This window comes from Orbicella franksi, chromosome 7 (assembly GCF_964199315.1).
Source record: "Orbicella franksi chromosome 7, jaOrbFran1.1, whole genome shotgun sequence".
Classification (NCBI taxonomy): domain Eukaryota; kingdom Metazoa; phylum Cnidaria; class Anthozoa; order Scleractinia; family Merulinidae; genus Orbicella; species Orbicella franksi.
The window spans coordinates 10,849,410-10,874,252 of NC_138151.1; the positions used below are offsets into that span (position 1 = coordinate 10,849,410).

The following is a 24,843-nucleotide window of genomic DNA, read 5'->3' on the forward strand; positions in this document are numbered from 1 at the left end:
TGATTGCAGTGTGATGCTCAAATTTCCTTTTTATGTCAAACCAGAGACCTCCCAAGCTCAAATTGTGGCATGATCATCAGTCTTAATAACGTTCAAAGCGAAAATAAAAGAGTTTGTATAGAGACATTTATGATTGGTCTAACAAAGTTGTCTGTTTGCTTACTTTACTTTTACTACAGGCTCTTTCAGTCAAATATTTCTTCCTGGGTGTCAGCTCCCATTCTCTCTGCGACCGCTGTTAATAGAGACGGTCTCATTCATATGTTTGGTCGTTTGTGTGGAGACACGTGGCGCATGAAACTACGACAACATGTTCAGTTTGATGGATCTCCGCTTTAAAAGCTTAAAAGCTTTTGGATAGTGAGTTACTCTTCGAATGTTTGACTTTGTATCATAACTAAACAGTTCGGACAGTTTGCATAATAACTCGAGTGATTGGTGGAGCGTAGTTCTTTATCTGTGACGATCTATGACATTTAACGTCGAACTTTAACAATTATGGTCTTACAACAACTTTTTACGGCTGATTGCAGAAAGAGGTACTAGCTGTGGTTAATGAAGTGAAAAAACATCTGGCAATTGATCGCTCAAGAGAAAGAGCCGTCTACTTTGATTTTCTAACTTTAAAACAGAAAAAGCGGAGTAACAAAATAGAACTGAAATAATTAATACAATTTTCTTTCGTCATACTGACGTAGTTCCGTTGGTCTTCGATTAGGAAAAACTGAAATCGCCTGCTAGGAACAGATTAGAGTACCATGATACTAAGTAGAAAGCCATCAGTTTACTGCTATTTCTTTTTAATTGCAAAATACCGCACTCGAGACAAACACAGAAAATAATTTTCGTCCAATAATAAACAAAATAAACTTTCTATAGTGTCTTCTAGTGTGGTTTCTGAGATCAAGCAATGCTGTAGAAAAAGGAGCCGTAGCGTTCTTCTTTATATTCCATGTTTCTATAGCTACCCATAGGAAAAATTGTGGCTTTTAGCGCGCGCTTTCTAGCAAGGCGCTTTCAAGTCATAGCCAAAGCTATGAAATTAATCCAATTTACGTAGCTTTTTCAATCATTTAAAACATTTAGCGGTAAAAGACTGATCGGAAACCGGGCTGCACTAAATTAAACCAGCAGTGAAAAGCACAAGCATTAGTCATGAAAATTTCATTTACCTGAACAAAATAGACTAAGAGAAGTCCCTCTTTCGCTTAGTCGTACGAGGGTGACGCGAAAGAAAACGACGAGAAAAAAAATGGCCGCGCGAACTCCTGGCCGGAGATAGTTTCGTCCTTCTAAAAGTAATTTTGAAAGGTTGTTGAATCTAAAGCTGAACGAAAGTCGTTGCATTTGAAACAGAGAAGCTACAAAAGCAATGTGGGTGTAAAGCATTACTTACTCAGAAGCTGAGGCCTTCACTCGGGTTCTATCTGAAGCCGAACAAGCTACACTGCAGTTACGTGTCAAGGAGCAAGTAACTTTATCAATGATACCTAAACCTTTATTAATTAAACGGGTCCAGGCTTCTTAGCGGCCAAGGTCTGTATCACAGTTACAGTTGGATCGTCTATCAATTTTTCAGCCACTTGATGTAGGTGATATAGACCAGTGGGAGTGCGTTTGAAAATTTCTCAATGGTTGACTTGAACCTTGAGGGAGGAGAGGGTGCTGTGGGAATTCATGAGGGAAGGGGTCAGTGCGATAAAACGTCAAAGAGCTTGAATGGTCAGAACACGAACTAACTCTACCTAAAACCTTCTCCAAATTTTCATTTATTTGTTCTGACTCTTAATTTTTCTACCAGTTTTTATTCAAAATCGTGGTACAAACTGAGCAGAAATTTTATTTCAAATCTGTTGCTATGATAATAACTTGGGATATACATATTATGTTTTGCAACATTTTGCCAATGTATTTGTTGACACAAATTATTTCTCGTGTGTATGTTTAATTTGAGGCGACCTCATTTTCCATAACAAGAAATGTGTACCGTTTTCACAGTATCACAGTATTTGCAATATTCGTAGTCACAGTATGTTTCGCTCAGTTTTTTCAGAATGACTCGGAAACCCAGGAAAGGAGACCCTAGAGAGCAATAATTCCGGGGGGTTTAGGGAATGGCCCGGACCCCTCTTAAAGCTTGCGCTCGTTGCTTCGGAAATCGGTCACCAGTTCGATCTGCTCCGCATAAACTGCAGTTCATTTTAAAAGAAGCTGCTTGCATTCGCTGGGAAAATCCCAGGTGAAATAATGAAAGCTTTCCTTTTAAGGAATAAAGGAAACCTTCCTAACCTTCTTCAGTGTAGTGCACAATTATCTTGTTATCCTATGAATGGTTGCCTTCTCTTTTTTCCTTTAATTTTTCATTTTCTGGTGAAGTATATCCAGTATTTATTGGGTACAAGTAAAAGTTGTTAGTGGTTTATATGAATGCGTGTTAAAAACGAGAAAGTGATAAATAATTGAAGAGCAAACTGCAGCATGATCCCGTCACTTGCACAGAAAGAGAATCGATTTCACTTTGAGCAAGTAAGCAGCTGAGGCAGTGTCCACACTACGCCAGAGGAACTTGAAACCTCCGTTTTCAAATTCCTCCGGCGTAATGTACACGGGGCATGCATTCAGATCATCGGCCTTAATAAACATAGGCGTTGGAATTTGCTGAGAAACAAATATCAATATTTATTTTGATTTGTACGTGTTGAAATGACGTAGGTCCACAGCTGTTACAAGTGTAGTCTGATTACAAAGTCTCGTAATAAGCTTTTACTATTTTACACTTCTTCTTCTTTTTACACTTCAGTCTCACGAAACACTTAAAATGATAATGCATCAGCTATGGAGCAGAAATGTATTCCCACAAACATACACTGAACTAGACTAGGAAAATAATAATGATATTAATCCTTCCATCATTTTAATTCTAAATGATCCTGGTAGCAATGCTAAAATGTAATGACAATAAGTGAAGTGATACTCTTCGAAGAACGGCTCCTGGTGAAGGACCTTTATGTAGTTAGTGTGCAACGTGACACTATTTTTGAAAGTCTAGCTCTTAGACAGTAATTAGACAGTAATTACGTAACGTGCAAACTGTTGCAACCACCTTGGCCTTCTGGAACTTCGTAAAGCTTTCAAAATCATTTTCATCGAACATTTACTCTCCAAATGTTTTATTTTGAACCATAAGAGAAAGCGAATTGGAGGTTCAATTTTGCAATCTTGTTGGTTGTCCAGTGTCTTAGGCAATGGTTGGGCGGGATTCACTATTTCTATAAACGTTCAAAAGGAAATAAAAATTGAAAACTGACAACGTGGAAAAATGTCAAAGTGCAATCTTATGAAAAATTACAAACGTTTCGGGCATAGCCCTTCTTCAGTGTCACTATTTCTAGCTGATTATATTAGTATTCAGTTGTTGATTTTTTTAAACTCGTTTGTCAAACATATTCGTTATTCTTGAGTAATGATCTTCTTTGAGTGTAAGGTAACGCACCATCTCAACAAATCGTTCGGGCGACTGAAAAGCAAGGAATGGTTGGGTGGACAATTCGGAAATAGTACAAGTTGAAACAAATTTCAACCTATAACCTATTTGTATTTATTTTTAAGGCTAAGATGCTAAGTACTGATATTAACACATTATACTACGATTGCAATTTATCGCTGGATCATGTCTGAACACAATTACTCGATCGTGTTTAATGATTCCTTAGCTCACAGGTGAGCAATGGGTATACTATAAGAGTTTGTGCGGGGTTTTAAACTAAAAGTAGTTTATATGGACTTTCAAATTCAGTCGAAAAATTTCTTTGTTTCTGTGGCGGCAGCAGGTTGTTTCAGCTGTTCCTGAGCTTAGGGACAAATGAATCGTAGATTAGTTTAATTGTGTTTACTTTTACTTGCTCCTTAAACGGTTATGTAAACGGACGTACATCAAGAAGTCCTCTTTCCAACTAGATACCAAAAGAAAGTTAAGTTTTAGGGTGAGAAAGGCACTCATTTAAGGCCTTTAGGAAAGGGATTGAGAACAAAGAACTTTGAAGGTGTTGAAAATATCGAGGAAAACCAGGATTTAATAATATACCGAATATATGTTAGCATGCAGTTTTTCCGGAGAAGTGCGATTGTTTCATAGTCTAAAATAAATACTTCGTTATTCTTTCATCTTACGATAATTGCCTTGATAAAAGAAATCATTTCCTTAGAAATAGCGACAGCTGAAACTCACCCTGTGATTAAGAAAAGGTCACCACGAAGTTACAATATTAGATACTATGAAACAACCGAGCCAGAATTTCGCAATGATTGGGAGAGTTATGCGAAGCTCAATGCTTTCTTTGGCGTAAAACAAATGGGTCGCACGTCCTTATGACATCCCAATTTATCTCAAGTACTGTTTAAACAATTGTATATTCCTGGGTAGGAAAAGGCACTGTAGGAGGAAACGGTCTGACCCAAAACACAAGCCAAGTATTTCAGCCTGTGCATTCTTGCCAGATCTCTCGAGCCGATCTCCCGCTAACCACTGCGCTTTTTACAACTAACAAGAGGTCCCAGATTTGAGTTTTGATTAAGTTCCATACAAACCATTAAAACTAACATGTTGAGGCCCTGAGCCAGTAAAAGCAAGCTTTATTAACTATCTCAAGTTTATTTGTCCCTAGATAACCACAAAGATACCCTGAGTAACTGATTGATTATTAGGTCCCCTTGATTAAACCTTTATTGGACGCAAACCTTAGAATTAGGGTGCAGTTGGTTTATTCTTTCATTATATCTGTGTTTTTCAGAACCGCACCCAGGGTCCAACCCAACTTAAAACCGTTGAGTGAATTAGTCACCCTTATTTCCTTATATGGGCCAAGTCTATACCCTTCAGTTAACAACTCGTAGATAAAATTCCCTCCAAAGCAATGGTTTTTAGCATAAGGGTTTTTCTCCAGGTCGTCGTAATCTTTTTCACAAAACGACTTAGAGTACAAATCAACTTTCCTTCGTGTGACTTTGTTGTTTTCACAGTCAGAACAAACCGCGTCTATTCCTGTCAAAATGTAGTAAAATGAGGAAAACCCGTAAAATCTTCCTTTCAGTTTTGGTTGATCATAGAAAGGACATTTTAGCACATTTGGCGAGTGGCAGAAAAACACTTCGCGGATTATTTTTCTACAGTTTTCAACGTCAGCTGTCCCTTCAAATACCCTTTCCTGACCATCAAATTTAAGGGATTCCTTAAATCCTTTATTATGGCAAGGACTTTTCACGACACACTCGGAATTCTTAACACAATTCTCTTTTTGAGCAATGACTCCCAGATAACGTTCTCGAGCTTGATCCTGCCCAAAACCCAGATAACTACGAACAAAAACTTTGTATTTTTTCCCTGAAAAGTCTACGACCACGACATCAGGGTGGCTGCTATTAAATTTCCAAGCATTTTGCTGGGACGCCCCTCCCAAATCTAAACTACCATAGGTAAGACCTTTCGAGCGGTATGCACCCACCAGAAAATTAATAGTAACCCAAGCATAAATCCCCTCGGTTTTGCCCGTAATAATTCTAGCGTCGTTATCATCCTGAAACATAAATGGACATTTGTCTTTGTCATTAAACAGTTTTCTAACTTCATTTAAGATAGCGTCTGCCTGGTCTTGAGGAACCAATCTCATTCCTGCTGTCGCAAACAAAAATATGGGTGTAGATGCCTGCTTGTCTTCTGGGATGGTCTTCTTGGCAGATTCCAGTAGGGGCGTCATGTATTCTTCAACTCGGGAAGGGTCATCAGCAAGGTCTGAAATTCCGGGTTCTGCCTTGTCAGGTGAGGAACTAAGCTCTCGGACGTCTGATGGCTGCAAGGAATGTCCGCTGGCCAAAAACTGGTGGATCCTCAAGCGAGTGCCACTCGATCCTGCATCAAACAGAATGGCGTACTCTGTGTGGACAGCATCACGACTTACTGGAAGGGATTGAGTGGCACAAGTGAAACAGACGAGGCACAAGACCACTTGCTCCAAAAATGTTTTCATTCTTCTTTCAAATCACCTGGCAAGAAAAATTAAATAACAGTGGTGGTCACTATAAATATTCCAGACAAACTTAGGTTGGTGTTTTTGAAATTGAGATGATATGCAGAATTTGCTTCTACAAAAACTTAACAAACGACCCCTTTCAGAAATTTGTCCTTGGAATTGAAAGCGTTTTTTCTTTCTTTTTAGGTACTATAGGGCGGCGATATTGACAAAGTCAGGCGTCAATCAAAACATGATTTCAATTTTTGTGTCGTGCTGCTTATGGCAAACGAAGTATTTGGAAGAGAGGTGCTGGTGAGCTTTTAACTCGAAAACCACTTGCGGAAGGCGCTGTTCTCTTTAGTGAATGAAATTTTCATGACTACTTTGACTGCTTTTACGCTTTTCACTGTGTAAGAAAAACTAGAGTTTAATCTCAGTCATTTGAAGCTTCCATTGCAATACTGAAAGTATTACATTCAGTATGTTTGAGAACGAGGTCTACCCAGTTCAAATAAGACTCAGATATGTTACTATTAGAGAAGATTACGTGAGATGTTAAACAAAGAAGCAACAAAAACAAGACCTTAGGATGCATTACTCACGCATTAGCCGAGTCTTCCGTCAAGCTCTGACTAAAGACTGAAACAACACAACAACTACGTGTGATAAAACAAGTCATCTTATTAATTCGACTTAATTATTTGTCAACTTGTTTGTCCTATGAAGCAACAGATGAGGTCACGTTGTATCTTTGCTGAAATTGCGTGGGAATTGTGCCATGTGTGGGTGGACAACTAACGAATAAGGACAGCCTTGCTGTAGTTCACAAAATAGACGCCTTTACGTTGAAAGGAAAGATATAAGAATTAAAAGAAGCCAGAGGGTTTGAAACTCAAGGCAACTTTGCATCTTGCTTTAAAGTAATAGAAATTGTTTTTCAATTAAGAGTGCCTGCCTGTAAAAATCAGACAAATTCTTAATTTCGCGGCAAGGGTCGAAAATTCGATTTCGCTCATATTCTTATGGTAGATAGGCTAGGGCATGACAAAAACTACTGGATAGCTTTTTTGGCAAAATATCCTTTTATTTCAAAGAAATATGCAATTACCAAATTCCGTTAAAATCGTCATTTGACGCACCATTTTATTAAGCAAGTTTGAGAGCCTCGCATGCAAAACCGCATCATTCTTCCGTCTTTAAAACACTCAAATATTTTTGTGCAATGTTTAAATGTGTACTGGGTTGATTTTAGGGAAAGTTGCGTTGTCGTTTTGGGTGCAAAATAATTAAATTTCGAAGACATGTATTTCATTCACTTAAAAGTACTTCGTGAATATAATTAATTTTCACCATGTGCGAAACCTTCAAATGGATCAAGCTTCTGGTGGTTGAATCGCAGAAGGATGGTCTACAGATTCCTGTAAAAATTTCTTTGGGCAAATGATTGTGAGCGACGCGAGAGCTTTTCAAAGTACGTCAAAAATGCAAACATTTGACCATCCGTCGTCAAATTTCAATTTACGGCTTAGACGTATATTTTAGCATGCGCCACATGACTTGACCTATGTTAAGTTGAAATAGACACAGAGCTGATAATTTCGAAATGTTCTAACCTCATTTGCTGTAAAAAGCAGGTCCAAAGCCGATTTGACGTGTTTCTCTCACCATTCGTCGCACATAAAGCAGAAGTTTGCTTTTGTTTACATAACGTCCGATGTACATCGCCAACTGTCAACTTATTTAACGGTCGAATACCATGAATCTGTGACTCTCTTTCGACACATATGATCACCACTGCATCTAAGTCAAAAACGGCTAAGTCATTTGTAGATAGTTGCTTGCTTTGCACTACACCAAACTATTACGTTTGATCATCATGGTTTGATGGCTTGATGGCTTGAATCCTTGCTTGCAGCGGTTCCTTGTTCGTCACGCAATGCTGTCATCCCATTTTAGGGGGTAGGGGTAGGACAATTTCTATCCTAATACGTAAGGCTCTGTAAGGCTTGGAATCACTGGAAGCATACAATCGTGTTGAGTAGGAAGAGATTGAATTAAGAAATGAAAAGAATGAATAGTTTACCATTGCCCCTGTTGTTATCTTTTACTCGACCACCACTACCTACATGCCCTGCGTAATACTGTAAAGCTAAACTCATACCTAGGTCTTTTCGCGCTATGCAATTATTTTTGGTTTATACATGTAATACAGTGGGCTACCCTCGGGGAAATGGGTGGTGACCGCTTAATGGGGCTAGCCGCTTAAATAGAGGTTGGTGTACCTTGAATATTTAATTTTTGACCATCTTTTTGCGCTTATGAACATCACTGCATCTAAGTCTAAAACGGCTGAGTCATTTGTAGATAGTTGCTTGCTTTACGCTTCGCCAAAATATTGCGTTTGATCGATTGCTGACCATTGTTGATAAGCGTGTCGGCGCAACACAATCTCACAGCCGTTATTTGTTCGTCACGCAATGCTGTCACGGCATACGCTGCACATTATAATCTATTTTGTATAGAGTACTCTCAGGATAAGCGAAACAATTTAATCATTGTTCATCTGTTTGTTCATATATACAATAATATGTGTATATTTATATAATCGTGCTCTATAGTGTACGTGGCGTCGGTCCAAATCATCTTTGTTGTACGTTCTGACGTTTCAGACAGCAGCTGATAAAGCTAGTGCCTGTACTCACTAGAATTTTAAGAAAATCGCCATAAACAAATTATAGATCAATGAAGCAAGAACTACCTGAAATAGAAATAGGAAATCACAACGTGTCTAATTCGTGAGAAAAACAGACTAAATTTAATTAGCAATTACGTGAGTAAATAGTCCTGGCCATGCCATTTTATTTGGCGTATTTTGTTTGCTTGGTGGCGAGGCATTGTTATGTAACAGAAAATAGTGGACTGTTGTCAATACAGTCCAAAATTATCGTCAGTAAAATATTGTAAATAAAACACGTATTGACCGTTTACCTCTGCGGCCACCATTTGGTCATTCCGATAAGGGTTTCATTATTGTCCTTACCCCTATTAAGAGGCCACCCAAAATTTAAGAACTTTGTTTTGGAAAGGGCGATGGCAGATAAGAGTCTGAAAGTGAAGTGCATGACGAGTGATAATTCAAACACACGTCTATCATGATTGTCTTGAGTTGACTCCATGTTCGCCAAGAAATTTATAGCCCGACAGTGAAAAATTAAATATTCAAGGTACACCAACCTCTATTTAAGCGGCTAGCCCCATTAAGCGGTCACCACCCATTTCCCCGAGGGTAGCCCACTGTATTACATGTATAAACCAAAAATAATTGCATAGCGCGAAAAGACCTAGGTATGAGTTTAGCTTTACAGTATTACGCAGGGCATGTAGGTAGTGGTGGTCGAGTAAAAGATAACAACAGGGGCAATGGTAAACTATTCATTCTTTTCATTTCTTAATTCAATCTCTTCCTACTCAACACGATTGTATGCTTCCAGTGATTCCAAGCCTTACAGAGCCTTACGTATTAGGATAGAAATTGTCCTACCCCTACCCCCTAAAATGGGATGACAGCATTGCGTGACGAACAAGGAACCGCTGCAAGCAAGGATTCAAGCCATCAAGCCATCAAACCATGATGATCAAACGTAATAGTTTGGTGTAGTGCAAAGCAAGCAACTATCTACAAATGACTTAGCCGTTTTTGACTTAGATGCAGTGGTGATCATATGTGTCGAAAGAGAGTCACAGATTCATGGTATTCGACCGTTAAATAAGTTGACAGTTGGCGATGTACATCGGACGTTATGTAAACAAAAGCAAACTTCTGCTTTATGTGCGACGAATGGTGAGAGAAACACGTCAAATCGGCTTTGGACCTGCTTTTTACAGCAAATGAGGTTAGAACATTTCGAAATTATCAGCTCTGTGTCTATTTCAACTTAACATAGGTCAAGTCATGTGGCGCATGCTAAAATATACGTCTAAGCCGTAAATTGAAATTTGACGACGGATGGTCAAATGTTTGCATTTTTGACGTACTTTGAAAAGCTCTCGCGTCGCTCACAATCATTTGCCCAAAGAAATTTTTACAGGAATCTGTAGACCATCCTTCTGCGATTCAACCACCAGAAGCTTGATCCATTTGAAGGTTTCGCACATGGTGAAAATTAATTATATTCACGAAGTACTTTTAAGCGAATGAAATACATGTCTTCGAAATTTAATTATTTTGCACCCAAAACGACAACGCAACTTCCCCTAAAATCAACCCAGTACACATTTAAACATTGCACAAAAATATTTGAGTGTTTTAAAGACGGAAGAATGATGTGGTTTTGCATGCGAGGCTCTCAAACTTGCTTAATAAAATGGTGCGTCAAATGACGATTTTAACGGAATTTGGTAATTTGCATATTTCTTTGAAATAAAAGGATATTTTGCCAAAAAAGCTATCCAGTAGTTTTTGTCATGCCCTAGCCTATCTACCATGAAAATATGAGCGAAATCGAATTTTCGACCCTTGCCGAGTTATTTTCCATTTTTATGGACAGGGACTCTTAAGAGTTCTTTGATAAACGTAGTCGTGAGAGCAAAGTTTTGAAGGGGAAAGTTTTCCTTTCTTGACCAAGAGCGGTCTCGTTGGCCTGTCGACATTTTATATCATCAATGTCTAATCCATTTTAACCAAAGGTAAGTTTTCTACTCAAGGTCTGATGCACTGGCGAATCCCGGAGAGCACTGACTGTTTGCTGAGCTAAAAAAAACCTAAAAATTGATAAAACAAAAAAGGTCTACTCGTATCGCCTGTTGAGGATAAGAGGGCATAAAGAAACTGACACCACCCCTCCCTCCCCCCAGAAGCATATTTATTTTGTCGCAAGGTATGTTGGGAAAAATAAACGCACAAGGTTCGTTTTTGTCCGCCATATTGTTTTGCCTTTTTGTGTCTTATGCGTACAACTTTGTCTTCTCCCTTGTGCGGCCGGTAACACAATGTACATACGTTCAATTATAAAAGTGAAATTATAAACTTGGAACACTACTTCCATTTGCTAGGATAAATGAAACAAACGCACCAAGTGATTCATTTCCCAGCCGTTAAATATGCGAAATAAAGTAGAATCTAAGAGTTTTTTTTTTTTGTCTCAAGCCAATCAAGAGCCAAAGGCTTTTTACTCAACGCAAAATAATTCTGATTTAGATTGCTTAGTCACAACCAGAAGCCAATTCAACCATTAGTTCAAATACAGACTTATTTAGACATATTTAGTGGCGGAGGTCCAAATATTTAAGAATCACAACCTTGCCTACGATCGGAAATGCACCATCCTCATTGACTAATTTCTTTTAGCGAATAGAAATTGTTCGTTTTCTATCAATTTCCAAGGGTAATTAAACGGTAGCTAACTACATTTTCAACAGTGTAAGAAGAGATTTCACTACCACCCCTCAAAACATCAATAAATTAGCAACTGACGAGATTTGCTGAAAGAATGGAGACTGCAGTCCTGCTCGTGAGAAACTATGGGGAAAAAAGCATCCCTACAACACGACGGACTACTTGCTAAAGTCGCATCATTGCTTGCAGAACACTAGCTGTTTAGCCTGACGACTCATTGGTAAACAGAGACCCTGAATTTCCTTGTGTGAAGATCCAACTGACAGCGAACAAACCGAAAGAGCGCCAAGACGAACAACCACCCAAACCGACCCAAACTAACGACCGCTTAAAGTTCAGGAAATTTTGATAATATTCCAGTGAGTAACTAACATACCCGCCTTCGTAAAGTGTTCCGATAAATTCACGTAAACCTCTTACCTGCCTTCAAGATTAAATTTTTGGTCCTTTGTAGCGATCCTTGAAATCTAGGTAGCACTAAAACTGCCGAATTAGGTGACCTTCACGCTCGACACAGATGAGGAACGTATAAATGTACCTTGTATACAAACATACAGCTGGAAAGAAGAGCTGGCAGTTTAAATGCTACCTAGGTTTCAAGGATCGCAACAAAGGACCGAAACTTTAATCTTGAAGCCAGGTAAGAGATTTACGTGAATTTATCGGAGCACTTTACGAAGGCGAGTATGTTAGTTACTCACTGGAATATTATCAAAATTTCCTGAACTTTAAGCGGTCGTTAGTTTTGAAAACCTAGTAGGCAGACAAATTTTATTATTGCTTAAATTAAAGGTCATTTATTCTTTCTATTCATGTAGTTCAGCAGTTTCAAACAGGTGCCACATTTTTAAAACGTGCCTTCAAAGTAGGGCTATTTTCGTGTTTGGTTCAAAACTCGATATCACGGGTAGAAAATCTTCTTTTAACCGTTGAAGGAACGATATTGAATTATAATTGCAACATGGTAAAACAAACTGCTATGATATATCTATAGTCGAAAAAAAAAAATGGGACTTTTGAGCGAATATTAATTTTTTTAGAGCGCCGGCAATATGTGCTATTTTTCCAGTTCGGCAGGCACGCAACTTGTGTCGAGCGGACGTATCTTCAATCAATCCTAGAAAAATTCAATTAGAATTTTTAATCAAATAAAACTCATTTTAGTGATTGACTAGGTAAGGGCTTCGAAATCCCAGCTTATGAGAACAATCGAATTTTCAAGGTAAAATCAGCGGTCGGTTTTTACAGAGACAGCCTCTTAAGATCCTTATTTAAAAGATTAAACTAGAACGCCAACTTTGAAGGAATCGTTCTTCTCTCGAAAACCACTTCAAACCGAAAGGTTAGCTCAGTGAAGTTCAGTTTGTGATTGAGAGCTGTTGCCTCGTTAGCCAATCAAATTTGGCCTAAGTCTAACAAGGATTGTGATTGGCCTATTTTAGCGTGCTTTATCACAGAACAGATGCACACTGACGCCACTTTTATTCGTTTGGAACACGAATTATTTTACTAAACTGCATTATCGTTTGTCTCACGATGTAGTCACTTGAGATGTAGATCGCAACGTTTCGACTGCTTACTGCTAGTCTTCTTCAGGCGATAAGGTCGACTGATTGCACGGTATCATCTATATCACAAAGGTCGGCTGTGATTGGTACATTTCGATCCTCCTATTGTTCCATTGTTCCGCGAGTAGCTGTTCTCTCAGTGTCCGCTGTTGTACCGTTCTCCTGTTGTTGTGTTTCTTGATCGTGGGCATCCATACTTCAGGAATTTCAATTCCACTATCCCTGTTGATGTTATTAGGGTGAAGTTTTATGTGAATAGCTTCCTTGACCCTACGCGTGTACCAGTGAGGATCTCGATCAATGAACTTGACCTCATTCCAGATAGGATAGTGGCCGGTCTCGTGGGTGTGTTCAGAAACGGCGGAGGCCTGAGTACGGGCGAGTTGTATATCCCTGTCGTGTTCTTTGATCCTCTCCTGCATAGATCTCCCTGTTTCCCCGATGTAGACTTTGCCGCACTCACAGGGAATCCTGTAGACAACACCACCTTGTTTAGCCGGGTTGACGGTGTCCTTTGGTCGCACTAAGTGTGACCGAAGTGTCGTGTCGGACTTGAAGACGGTACGAATGCCTTGTTGTTCTAGGCAGCGGCGGAGAGACTCCGAAACTCCTTGGACATAAGGTAAAACGGCGGTGGATTTAAATTCCGCGACGAGCTCTCTTCTTGGGGTTTTTCGTGCCTTTGTGATCTTCTGTACAAAAGAGGAGGGATATCCGTTGGAAACAAGTGCAGATGACAGATGTTTCTTCTCTCCAGCGATTACTGATGGTTTGGTCACGAGACGTTTAGCCCGGTCGTACAGACACTTCACAATACCGCGCTTTACTGATTGAGGGTGGTGTGAATCATACGCTAAGTACTGATCAGTATGTGGTGGTTTCCTGTAGACACTGGTGGTAGGCGGCCATCAGGTTCTCTATAAACTAACGTGTCGAGAAAGGCGATCTTGGTGTTATTCTCCATCTCCATGGTGAAACGGATTGATGGTTGTTGACTATTTAGGTATTGCAGGAAGTCGTCAACTCTATCCCGATCCAGGATGGTGAAAGTATCATGTACGTAGCGCTTCCAGATCTTAGGCTTGCAAGGTGCGGACTGTATTGCTTGTTCTTCAAATATCTCCGTGTAGAGATTAGCAATAACCGCTGATACAGGGCTCCCCTTGGCTGCGCCGTCTCGTTGTTCGTAAATCGATCCGTTGTACTAGAAGTACGTGGATCTTAATACGAAATCCAAGAAGTCCGCGATTTGAACTGGTGTAAGTGTCGTGCGGTCAGCCAGGCCTGCGTCGTTCTCCATTTTTTGTAGCGCGGCTTGTACGACGCCTTCGATCACCACCCTCAGTCAGTAAAGCGCGGTATTGTGAAGTGTCTGTACGACCGGGCTAAACGTCTCGTGACCAAACCATCAGTAATCGCTGGAGAGAAGAAACATCTGTCATCTGTACTTGTTTCCAACGGATATCCCTCCTCTTTTGTACAGAAGATCACAAAGGCACGAAAAACCCCAAGAAGAGAGCTCGTCGCGGAATTTAAATCCACCGCCGTTTTACCTTATGTCCAAGGAGTTTCGGAGTCTCTCCGCCGCTGCCTAGAACAACAAGGCATTCGCACCGTCTTCAAGTCCGACACGACACTTCGGTCACACTTAGTGCGACCAAAGGACACCGTCAACGCGGCTAAACAAGGTGGTGTTGTCCACAGGATTCCCTGTGAGTGCGGCAAAGTCTACATCGGGGAAACAGGGAGATCTATGTAGGAGAGGATCAAAGAACACGACAGGGATGTACGACTCGCCCGTACTCAGGCCTCCGCCGTTTCTGAACACACCCACGAGACCGGCCACTATCCTATCTGGAATGAGGTCAAGTTCATTGATCGAGATCCTCACTGGTACACACGTAGGGTCAAGGAAGATATTTACATAAGACTTCACCCTAATAACATCAACAGGGATAGTGGAATTGAAATTCCTGAAGTATGGATGCCCACGATCAAGAAACACAACAACAGGAGAACGGTACAACAGCGGACCACTGAGGGAACAGCTACTCGCGGAACAATGGAACAGTAGGAGGATCGAAATGCACCAATCACAGCCGACCTTTGTGATATAAATGATACCGTGCAATCAGTCGACCTTACCGCCTGAAGAAGACTAGCAGTAAGCAGTCGAAACGTCGCGATCTACATCTCAAGTGACTGCATCGTGAGACAAACGATAATACACTTTATTATTGCATCTACCACGATGAATGACATCAACCTTTTCCTCGACACGAATTATTTTATTTTATTTTTCATGAGGTCAACATTCCTAGAAAACAATGCATCAGTGTTACCCGCTGATGTCCTGGATTTTGCCATATTGCTTGCTTTTGGCAGGCAATAGCTTATATTGTCAGATGTCATGTGAACTTGGAGTAGCCAATGTACTGCATTAATATTCTAGTTTTTGAAGTTTTCAATACAGTTTTCTCTAGCTATTACCAACCTGAGAATCGAAGGCCCAGGAATTTTTTACACACAAATAAGTTTATACAATTAGTTATACATGTATTTATAATCCATCAAATATTTTCGTTCATACGCGATTGGTCTAAATGTGTCATGTGACTAAATATGCCCCAGCTAAAATTGGGGAATGTCAGAGTGATTATTATTATTATTATTATTATTATTTATTTATTTATTTTGTTTTTCACAACTTTTTACAACTTACAATAAGATACAATACTACTACGCTCTATTTACATTACGGTGCAATATTTACTCTGCTTACAATACGGCACGATTCTTATTCTACTAATAATAAGATGCAATACTAACTCTATTTTATACGAAACAATACTTACACTACTTACATTTCGTTGCATTACGCTACAATACAATGCACTATATTGTATTATATGACATGACTTTACTGATTAGAGTACAACACAATACTTTAAATACTGGACGTGATATTACAGTCCGCTACAATTGCATTTTAAAGCGTAAATTAGAATACCCTCCTACTTATATAATATTTACTTATAACAATAGAGCAGCCACACTGCCTTGTGAATAGTGTTATTATTAGGTTGAAAAGAGGCATACGAGACAGGTACCAAACGAATGTTGAAAAGTTAACAAATTCTCCAATCTATGAATCTTCTCTTGAGTTCTGCAGATCCAAATGTAATACTACGATTATCAGTTGAGTAAGGCACGAGGGAAGTTTGGTTACGAAGTTTTGGCTTTAAAATTATGGTGTTGTCACGGGCAACTTACCTCGTTTCCGTTGGCAACAATATCAACAGCCGTGCGTCGCCTGTCGCGTCGCCTACAATTTCGCGCGCTTTGCTGCCGATGACGTCAAAGGCCGACAAGTTGTCAATGGATCCGGAGCCAGTTGCTCGTGACAACAACACACGATGATGAACAAACTTTTGTCCCGCCTTACTCAACTGATAATCACAGTATCTAGCAAGTAGGCAGAGAAAACGAGTCTTCTAACTGAAGAAAAATGGCTTAAAGCGTAATACTATTGCTGGACTAAAACTTCTGGTTACATTTTCATGGTTGTTGTTATCCACTGTTGAAATTCTTGCCAAAAAGCGACTTTACACTGCAGGACCAAAATAAATGAATCAAGCTTTCCACCTCGGTTTTGCAGAAGGTGCACAGGTCGCTCACCAAAATGACCTAATACTTCAGTACGTGTGGAAACCAATGTATCTTTTAGGTAATTAAATTTTGGAAATCTATCCAAAGTTAGCTCAAAAATACTGGGAATTCCGCAAAATTTGGATTTTAGATTTTTTGCTAACGGTAGTGATAACTAGCACAGCAGTTCGCTTGATAAGCATTATCCATTCGTTGTCATCTTTTAACTTCTCTGCGGTACCATTACAGTTGTTTAGCCATTTCAAATGCTATTCTCAATACCCACAAGTTCTTAGCAGAAAAAAAAAAAAAAGCAAAGAAAAAAAGAAATTGGCTGCTTATTTAAACAGCCGACCCTAATTACCATACACAGAACACAGTTTAAAGAACGATTTTTAAAGAAAGAAGACCATATTATATTGTAAGAATAAAAGCCGATTATATTTTACTAAAGCTGCTTTTCAAGGATGCGGTGTCTCATTCAAAGCTGTACTTCTTTAAAGGAAAACATCGATAACTTATAGTGCCCAATGATATCTCAATTTCTGCCGGTGATGTTTTTGGTATTTGGGGGGAAAACTGAAATATTTAAAAAGAAAAAAAGTGGCTTTAGACCCGGTTCAGACGCCGTACTTCACATGAGCCGAATCGAATTCAATGAATTAATTTATAAGTTCCTGTGAAGTACGGCGTCTAAATCAATTCGAAACAGCTGATTAAATTCGAATCGGCTCAGCTGATTTTCACGCCTGGCTCAGCCTGTCGGTGCGTACTGCGGCTCAACCTCGTTCCCAGGGTCTCTCGTCTTACCGCCCCCTGGAGCGAGCGAAGAGAGATCCTGGTTGGGTCTGGTCACGTGCCACTTTGACAATTGAGAACATCAGGGAGGGGTCCTCTGTAATCAGCAGTTTGTCGCGTTGAGCTTTGTCGCGCGCTGCGACCGCCACATTACCCGCGGCGTTTATCAATACTTAGCTTTCAGGCTGAAATTTCGAATAATATCTGTTCCAACGTTTACCTAAAGGTTAAGCAAGTCTGTCTCGAGGCAATTTAGTGGTCGTGATTTTCAGTGTTGCCGTCTTACCCACTGGATTTATGGAAAGTCATTCATATTTCAACAGTGGACGTCGAGCAGCGCAATTTCATCCCGTAGTAATTGTTGTTTCTCCTTTGAATGCACTCGATCAAATTGATGCAAAAAACATAAGAACGTCTCTAAGAAAACGTATAGCTTTCTCAAAGTAAAGCTACGGCAGTCTCTGAAGAAAAGCTGGACGAAGATAAATATGATATTCGTGCAACGCACTGTGCTTGCAAACAGTTCTAATCAAATAGCCGGGCCCGGCGTCACCTGCGGCGTCACAATATAGAATGCAAGTAAGCAATATGTTCACGGAATATTTTAATCTTTGTCCTTGGAGAGCCAATACTTAGAGCCTTAAAACATATCTTGCAATAGAAACGAACCTAAATAAAGTATGAGCACGGCATGGCAAATTACAGAGGTGTCAAACTCTGAGAAGCGACGTGCAGTTAACAGCGGAAACCATGCAGACCTACGACCTCTAAACATATGCTGTAACATAATCAAACGACTCCGCTCTACCTATAATTTCCATTTCTTCTAATAACACGGCACAAAAAATGCTTATAAGATTAAATTTGGAAATACAGTTAACAATAAAGATTAGCGAAAAAACTGAGCAACGACGTTTCGGTGTCATCCTGGCACCATTTTCAAGTTAAAAAATATTTGTGCGAAAAGTAAACTAATTTATACCAATGGTAGAGGTGCGAAATTGAATAAATTAAGATTAAGATAGCTGTTCAATGTTCATGTTCATTCCAATGAGGTGTCAAACACTGGTAATGAGTTCAGTGTCAGTTCAAAGCCTAAACAAATACTTTTGCACGAATGGAGTCTGACTGTGTGTTAAGGCTCGGTTTCTTCTTGTGAATCCACAACATTTCGTGGATCAAGCAATCAAACTTTCCCTGACATTTCTTTAGGATCTTAAAGTTGTTAGTCAGGTCACCAACTGTATCAACTCGGTGTTCATTTTGAAGGTGTTTTCCGATGGCGGTAAATCGGTGTTCCTCAATGCGCTTGTAAAGATGACGGCTAGTGTAACCGACGTATTCTGCATCACACAGATCACATATATAGTTATAAACAACGCACTGTTGATTGATCAAAGGTGGTTTTGGCTCTTGTACTTTGAGATCATCGCCAATTTTACGGCTTCTGAACACCGGCTGTAGTTCGTGATCAAGTTTATTACTCAAGTCCGAGAGATGTTTCTTTACTATGTCCGCTGATTTCTGTTCTTTAAAAGGCAGGACAATGGGGTAGATATTCTCTGTTGGAGGCGTCGATCTTGTGTCTGGTGACATCACTGAATTAACGAAACGGGTGATGGTGGAGTTCACAAGAGAATCTGAGTACTTGAGGTTAGAAAAGATCAGTTTAAGGCGTTCGCATTCTGTTGAGAGTAGTTCCCATGTTGAGGACAAGCGGTAAGCACGGTTTAACATGGTTTTAACTAAAGATCTTTTATAGCGGTTGTCGACATGACTTTGGTGGTGTAAGAGGAGACCAGTGTTTGTGGGTTTACGGTAAACACTTGTTACCAGCTTGCAGCCCTTCTTGCATATTTCAATGCCGACAAATGGTAGCTTACCGTTAGATACGATCTCCATGGTGAAGGATATGGATGGATGACAGTTGTTCAAAGTCTTCAGAAAGGCTTCTGCGGTTGGTATGTCTTTCATTGTGGCTAGTGTATCATCCACGTAGCGTCTGTAGAAGTCTGGCAACTTGTTCTCGTTTTGTAGCTTTTCTTCGATAGAACAAAGAAAAGTATTGGCCATTAGGGGATAAGATAAAGGTACAGGAGTAGTTGTTATGGATAAGGCAGAATATGTTCGCCTTTTGAGTGAATCTTCCATCAACGATACAGCTAAATTTACCGCCGTAAGTTCGGAGAGACCCAAGACGCGTGGACGACCGCCCAAAAACTACCACCCTTTACTGCAGAAGGAGAAACACCTTGAATCTGTCGTGCGCAAAATTCTCCCAAAACAGATTGCCGACTCAGTTTGCCCGAAAGGATCACGACTCGCCCATCTTTATGGTCTGCCAAAGACTCATAAAGAAAAACTGGCGATGAGGCCCATTCTATCCGCCACAAGTACTTACAACTTCGCCCTCGCGAGATGGCTCGACGATAAACTGAAGCCCCTGTCGATCAACAGCTACACAATATCTGACACATTTTCCTTCGCTGATGAGATTCGCAATCTGAGCCTCAACGAATCTGACATCCTAGTATCTTATGATGTCTCTTCGCTATTTACGAACGTCCCACTACAAGAAACCATCGAGATCCTTGCTGATAGAGCTTTTGTTGACAACTGGTTCAACAAAACACACCATCTAAACATCAGCAAAGCTGATCTAATTGAACTGTTGTCAGTAGCAACAAAGGACCAGCTATTTCAATTTAACGGTCAACTCTACCAACAAATTGATGGAGTAGCGATGGGCTCTCCCTTGGGTCCCCTAATGGCCAATACTTTTCTTTGTTCTATCGAAGAAAAGCTACAAAACGAGAACAAGTTGCCAGACTTCTACAGACGCTACGTGGATGATACACTAGCCACAATGAAAGACATACCAACCGCAGAAGCCTTTCTGAAGACTTTGAACAACTGTCATCCATCCATATCCTTCACCATGGAGATCGTATCTAACGGTAAGCTACCATTTGTCGGCATTGAAATATGCAAGAAGGGCTGCAAGCTGGTAACAAGTGTTTACCGTAAACCCACAAACACTGGTCTCCTCTTACACCACCAAAGTCATGTCGACAACCGCTATAAAAGATCTTTAGTTAAAACCATGTTAAACCGTGCTTACCGCTTGTCCTCAACATGGGAACTACTCTCAACAGAATGCGAACGCCTTAAACTGATCTTTTCTAACCTCAAGTACTCAGATTCTCTTGTGAACTCCACCATCACCCGTTTCGTTAATTCAGTGATGTCACCAGACACAAGATCGACGCCTCCAACAGAGAATATCTACCCCATTGTCCTGCCTTTTAAAGAACAGAAATCAGCGGACATAGTAAAGAAACATCTCTCGGACTTGAGTAATAAACTTGATCACGAACTACAGCCGGTGTTCAGAAGCCGTAAAATTGGCGATGATCTCAAAGTACAAGAGCCAAAACCACCTTTGATCAATCAACAGTGCGTTGTTTATAACTATATATGTGATCTGTGTGATGCAGAATACGTCGGTTACACTAGCCGTCATCTTTACAAGCGCATTGAGGAACACCGATTTACCGCCATCGGAAAACACCTTCAAAATGAACACCGAGTTGATACAGTTGGTGACCTGACTAACAACTTTAAGATCCTAAAGAAATGTCAGGGAAAGTTTGATTGCTTGATCCACGAAATGTTGTGGATTCACAAGAAGAAACCGAGCCTTAACACACAGTCAGACTCCATTCGTGCAAAAGTATTTGTTTAGGCTTTGAACTGACACTGAACTCATTACCAGTGTTTGACACCTCATTGGAATGAACATGAACATTGAACAGCTATCTTAATCTTAATTTATTCAATTTCGCACCTCTACCATTGGTATAAATTAGTTTACTTTTCGCACAAATATTTTTTAACTTGAAAATGGTGCCAGGATGACACCGAAACGTCGTTGCTCAGTTTTTTCGCTAATCTTTATTGTTAACAAAAAATGCCCCTCAGAAACACGCTTGAAGCAAAGAAAGGTCGAGAGATCGAGAATTAAATGAAAATGTGCACAATTCTCTCGAACCGTTGGTGTCACGTACAATAATTTATTAACGACAAAATAAAAATTATATTTTTCTTTTTCTAGCCTCGTTTCGTTCGAAGATAAATCCATTTTATCAGCAACGACGGCGAAATGTATACCGCGACGAGTTCGCTGTATTTATATCCTTCGCGCTCGGCAAAGTTCGGGGCGTCGATGGCGCGGTGAAATTTCAATAAATCTTTTCACCCTTTCGCTCCTTTCGAAGTGACTTTGGCTTTCAGTGATCATTTAAAAGGCCCTTAATTCTCTAGAATTATTTAATCGCCGGTAACAAGACCTACACTTCATTCTGAGGTAAAGATGAGCCAAACATCTTCCATACACAGCCTCGGCTGCGGTGTGTAATTCTTCATTCGCCTTCGTGAGGAGATTTTTACAATATGTAACGTCCTTCACTGAACCATGCAACCATCAGCGACATGGATTTCCGCTATCAGATGATGGATAAGTTTTCCTTGGCGTTTGCAGAATATTACCGCCGGACATCGTCATTGTTAATTGTCATCTCCCAGATTCTGGGAGGCACGTGACCAGACCCAACCACGGTCTCTCTTCGCTCGCCCCAGGGGGCAGTAAGATGAGAGACCCTGGGAACGAGGTTGACTGCGGCTTAGGTATGAAGCTGCTAAAAGCACGGTTTCTTTACAAGTGGCAGTAAAGGAGGGGAAGTACTTTATTGTATATTTAATGTGCGCAGCATTCTTTATTTCACGTAACAACCAGGCAGTTGCTTAGAAAGAAAACACTTTATAGTCCAGCCAGCGCAAACTTACGAACTTTTTTTCCGTCCGTTTTTATTTTTCTACTACTAACAGCAACACGTCTTTAGTACAACCAGGTAAACATTGAATAGATTCTGCCTTTTTTTCTGGGACAAAGTCAACAGTCCGTATATAACGGATACGTGTCCGTGTAGTTATCAATGTCTCGTATAGAGCTACGTAGCTTTGCGACTCCCTAGCTGCCAATATAATGCGGTATTGCCATCTCAAAATCGCACTTAGTTTTCAAAATCACGCTTACTCACGCTGTATTCATCGTCCTTGGCGGAAAATATAACATTTGAGAGGTTGGTTAGTGAGCTAAGCACTTTTGCATCTTAGGCAAGTCAACAATGCAAGGCGGATAGTTGCTGGATTAAATTTTCATATACTCGAAAGACATCAATAATGATTCAAGACAAGCTACTATTGCCACTTAGGCAAACTTTTTAATTTATTTTCCCACTTAGGCAAGTAAGCAAGGCGGAAAGCTGCTAGGCGAAATTTTCATATACCAATCACTATCTGATTCAAAGCGAAGCAAATTTTGAAAATGGCTATCATCGCCATTAGACCAAAAGTGGCTTCAAGCTAGAACTACTATGCGAAGTATTCAAAAAATCGTTAACGCCATGGTTTCGTAAATCGCCAACCACGAGAAATTGTGTCATTGAACGATCGAAATTTATTTCTGGAATCTGAATGTATTTACGATAACACCTTTGTAACTGTCGAAGAAGATTAACGCCAAATTCGAATTTAAAGGGCAGTTTCTCGCCAGGATATGAATCCATGACCATTACGTTTTCTTTGGCGAAATGATTTTCCTAAACTGATCGTGTTCTAGGGCAACGGTCCGGTGTAGCCATTTTCTTTTTATTATGTTGTGTAAATAAAAGCGGAGTACACAGGAGACAGATTCAAATAAACGCGCAAGAAGTTTCACATATCGTGCCATATTTTCCTAAAGAAAACCGATTAAACAGCTAAGTGAGGTTAGTTGTAGCATAACCAAATCCCGGCGCAGGGACAATATTTAGTAACAAACTGATTATTACAGACTATACAACGATAATACTAACACGCTAGGCCAACGGTCTCTAACCTTGTGATCACGTGTGGAAAATTATTTTGGCGTGCCAAAATAATAATTACCAACGCAGGGCAGAAACTGCCAATGATTATGATTAAGGCACTGAACTAAATAAATTTATTACACTTTTGTAAGTTTTCATAAAAATAAAAGTATCACAACATCCGTTTTTGGGTGCTCGGCACTCTACGTGATCTACACGCGATCTTCACGCGTGTGTAAGAATTAGTGCTATATACATAGGGTGTGACACACTCTTGTCTTCGTAGCAGTTAACTGGGTACTCCATGTAGCACTTTTCTAACGGAGACATTTACAAGAGTGTTGTGAAACTTACTACTCTATGCCTTAATAGTTCGCTTACTGCGTACTGCGGCTTTGGTATAAAGCAGCTAAAAGCACGGTTTCTTTTACAGGTGGCAATGAAGCGGTTGAAATAATTCATTGTATATTCAATGCGTGAAGCATTCTTTACTTCACATAACAACCTGACAGTTTCTCAGAAACAACATGATTTGAAATCCAGCCAGCGCAACTTACGAGACGTTTCTTTTTTCAATTTTTTTTCCTACTACTAAAAGCAACACGTCTTTTGAAGTACAAGATGGTAGAGCGTGTATGAATTCTGAGTTTAATTAATTTCTGGTACAAAGTCAACGGTCTGTAACCGACAAGTGTCCGTGTAGTCATCACTATATCTGCAAGGATAGGTTCGAATGACCTAAAACCAAATCCGTATTTTCGTGTTTTAGCGCTGTACCAAAAGTTGATGTAATTAGTAAAATCACCCTGACTTAAACCATATTCACCGTGCCAGGCGGTGAATAAAACATTTGCGAGGTTGGTTAGTGAGCTACGCAACCTTTGCCACCTAGCTAGGCAAGTAAACAATTAAGGTTGATAGTTGCTGAAGAAAATTTTCATTTATTCGAAAGAAACTACTATTCAAGGCAAGGGACATTTTAAAAATGACTGTCACCGCCATTGGACCAAAACTGTTTTTAAGAACTCTTATCCAAGGCATTTAAAAATCCGGTTAACGAAATGATTTCGTGAATCGCCAACCACGAGGAATTGCGTCATCGAATGACCGAAATTTACTTCTAGAATCTGAATGCAATTAACGATAACACTTTCGTAATATGCCGAAGAAGATCAATGCCAGTTTTTAATTTCAAGTGAACCTTTTCCTGAGGACATGAATCCGTGAACTTGCGTTTTCTTTCGCGAACTTAACTATTTTTCCCGAAATTGATCATTTTCTAGGACCAAAAGTCTCATGTAGCCATTTTCTTTTTAATATCTGATGTAAATTAAAGCGGAGTACAGAGCGAAACAGAAACATAAAAGCGCAAGAAGAATTGAAGTATTGTGCGATATTTTTCCTATAGAAAATCGATTCAACAGCTAGGCAAGGTAAGATGTAAACTAACCAAATCCCAGCGTAGAGACAAAAGTTACAGAACGTTTTAAAGATTAAAAAGATATGGAGTGATTGTA

General features: G+C 39.9%; 2 protein-coding genes across 2 annotated transcripts in view; one reads left to right on the top strand and one right to left on the bottom strand.

Moving 5' to 3' along the window:
- Positions 1-4,023: 4,023 nt before the first annotated feature.
- Positions 4,024-24,843, bottom strand: part of LOC145491660 (ectonucleoside triphosphate diphosphohydrolase 1-like) — a 21,901-nt gene continuing 1,081 nt past the window's right edge. The window contains exon 2 of the mRNA XM_081470885.1: positions 4,024-6,039. Within this exon, the coding sequence (XP_081327011.1) occupies positions 4,761-6,023 (1,263 nt within the window). The 5' untranslated portion in view covers positions 6,024-6,039 and the 3' untranslated portion in view covers positions 4,024-4,760. The remainder of the gene's footprint in view (positions 6,040-24,843) is intronic.
- On the top strand, positions 19,507-21,177 carry LOC145491659 (uncharacterized). The gene has a single exon (XM_081470884.1). It carries the CDS (start codon positions 19,525-19,527, stop codon positions 21,160-21,162), a length of 1,638 nt encoding a protein of 545 aa, XP_081327010.1. The 5' UTR covers positions 19,507-19,524; the 3' UTR covers positions 21,163-21,177.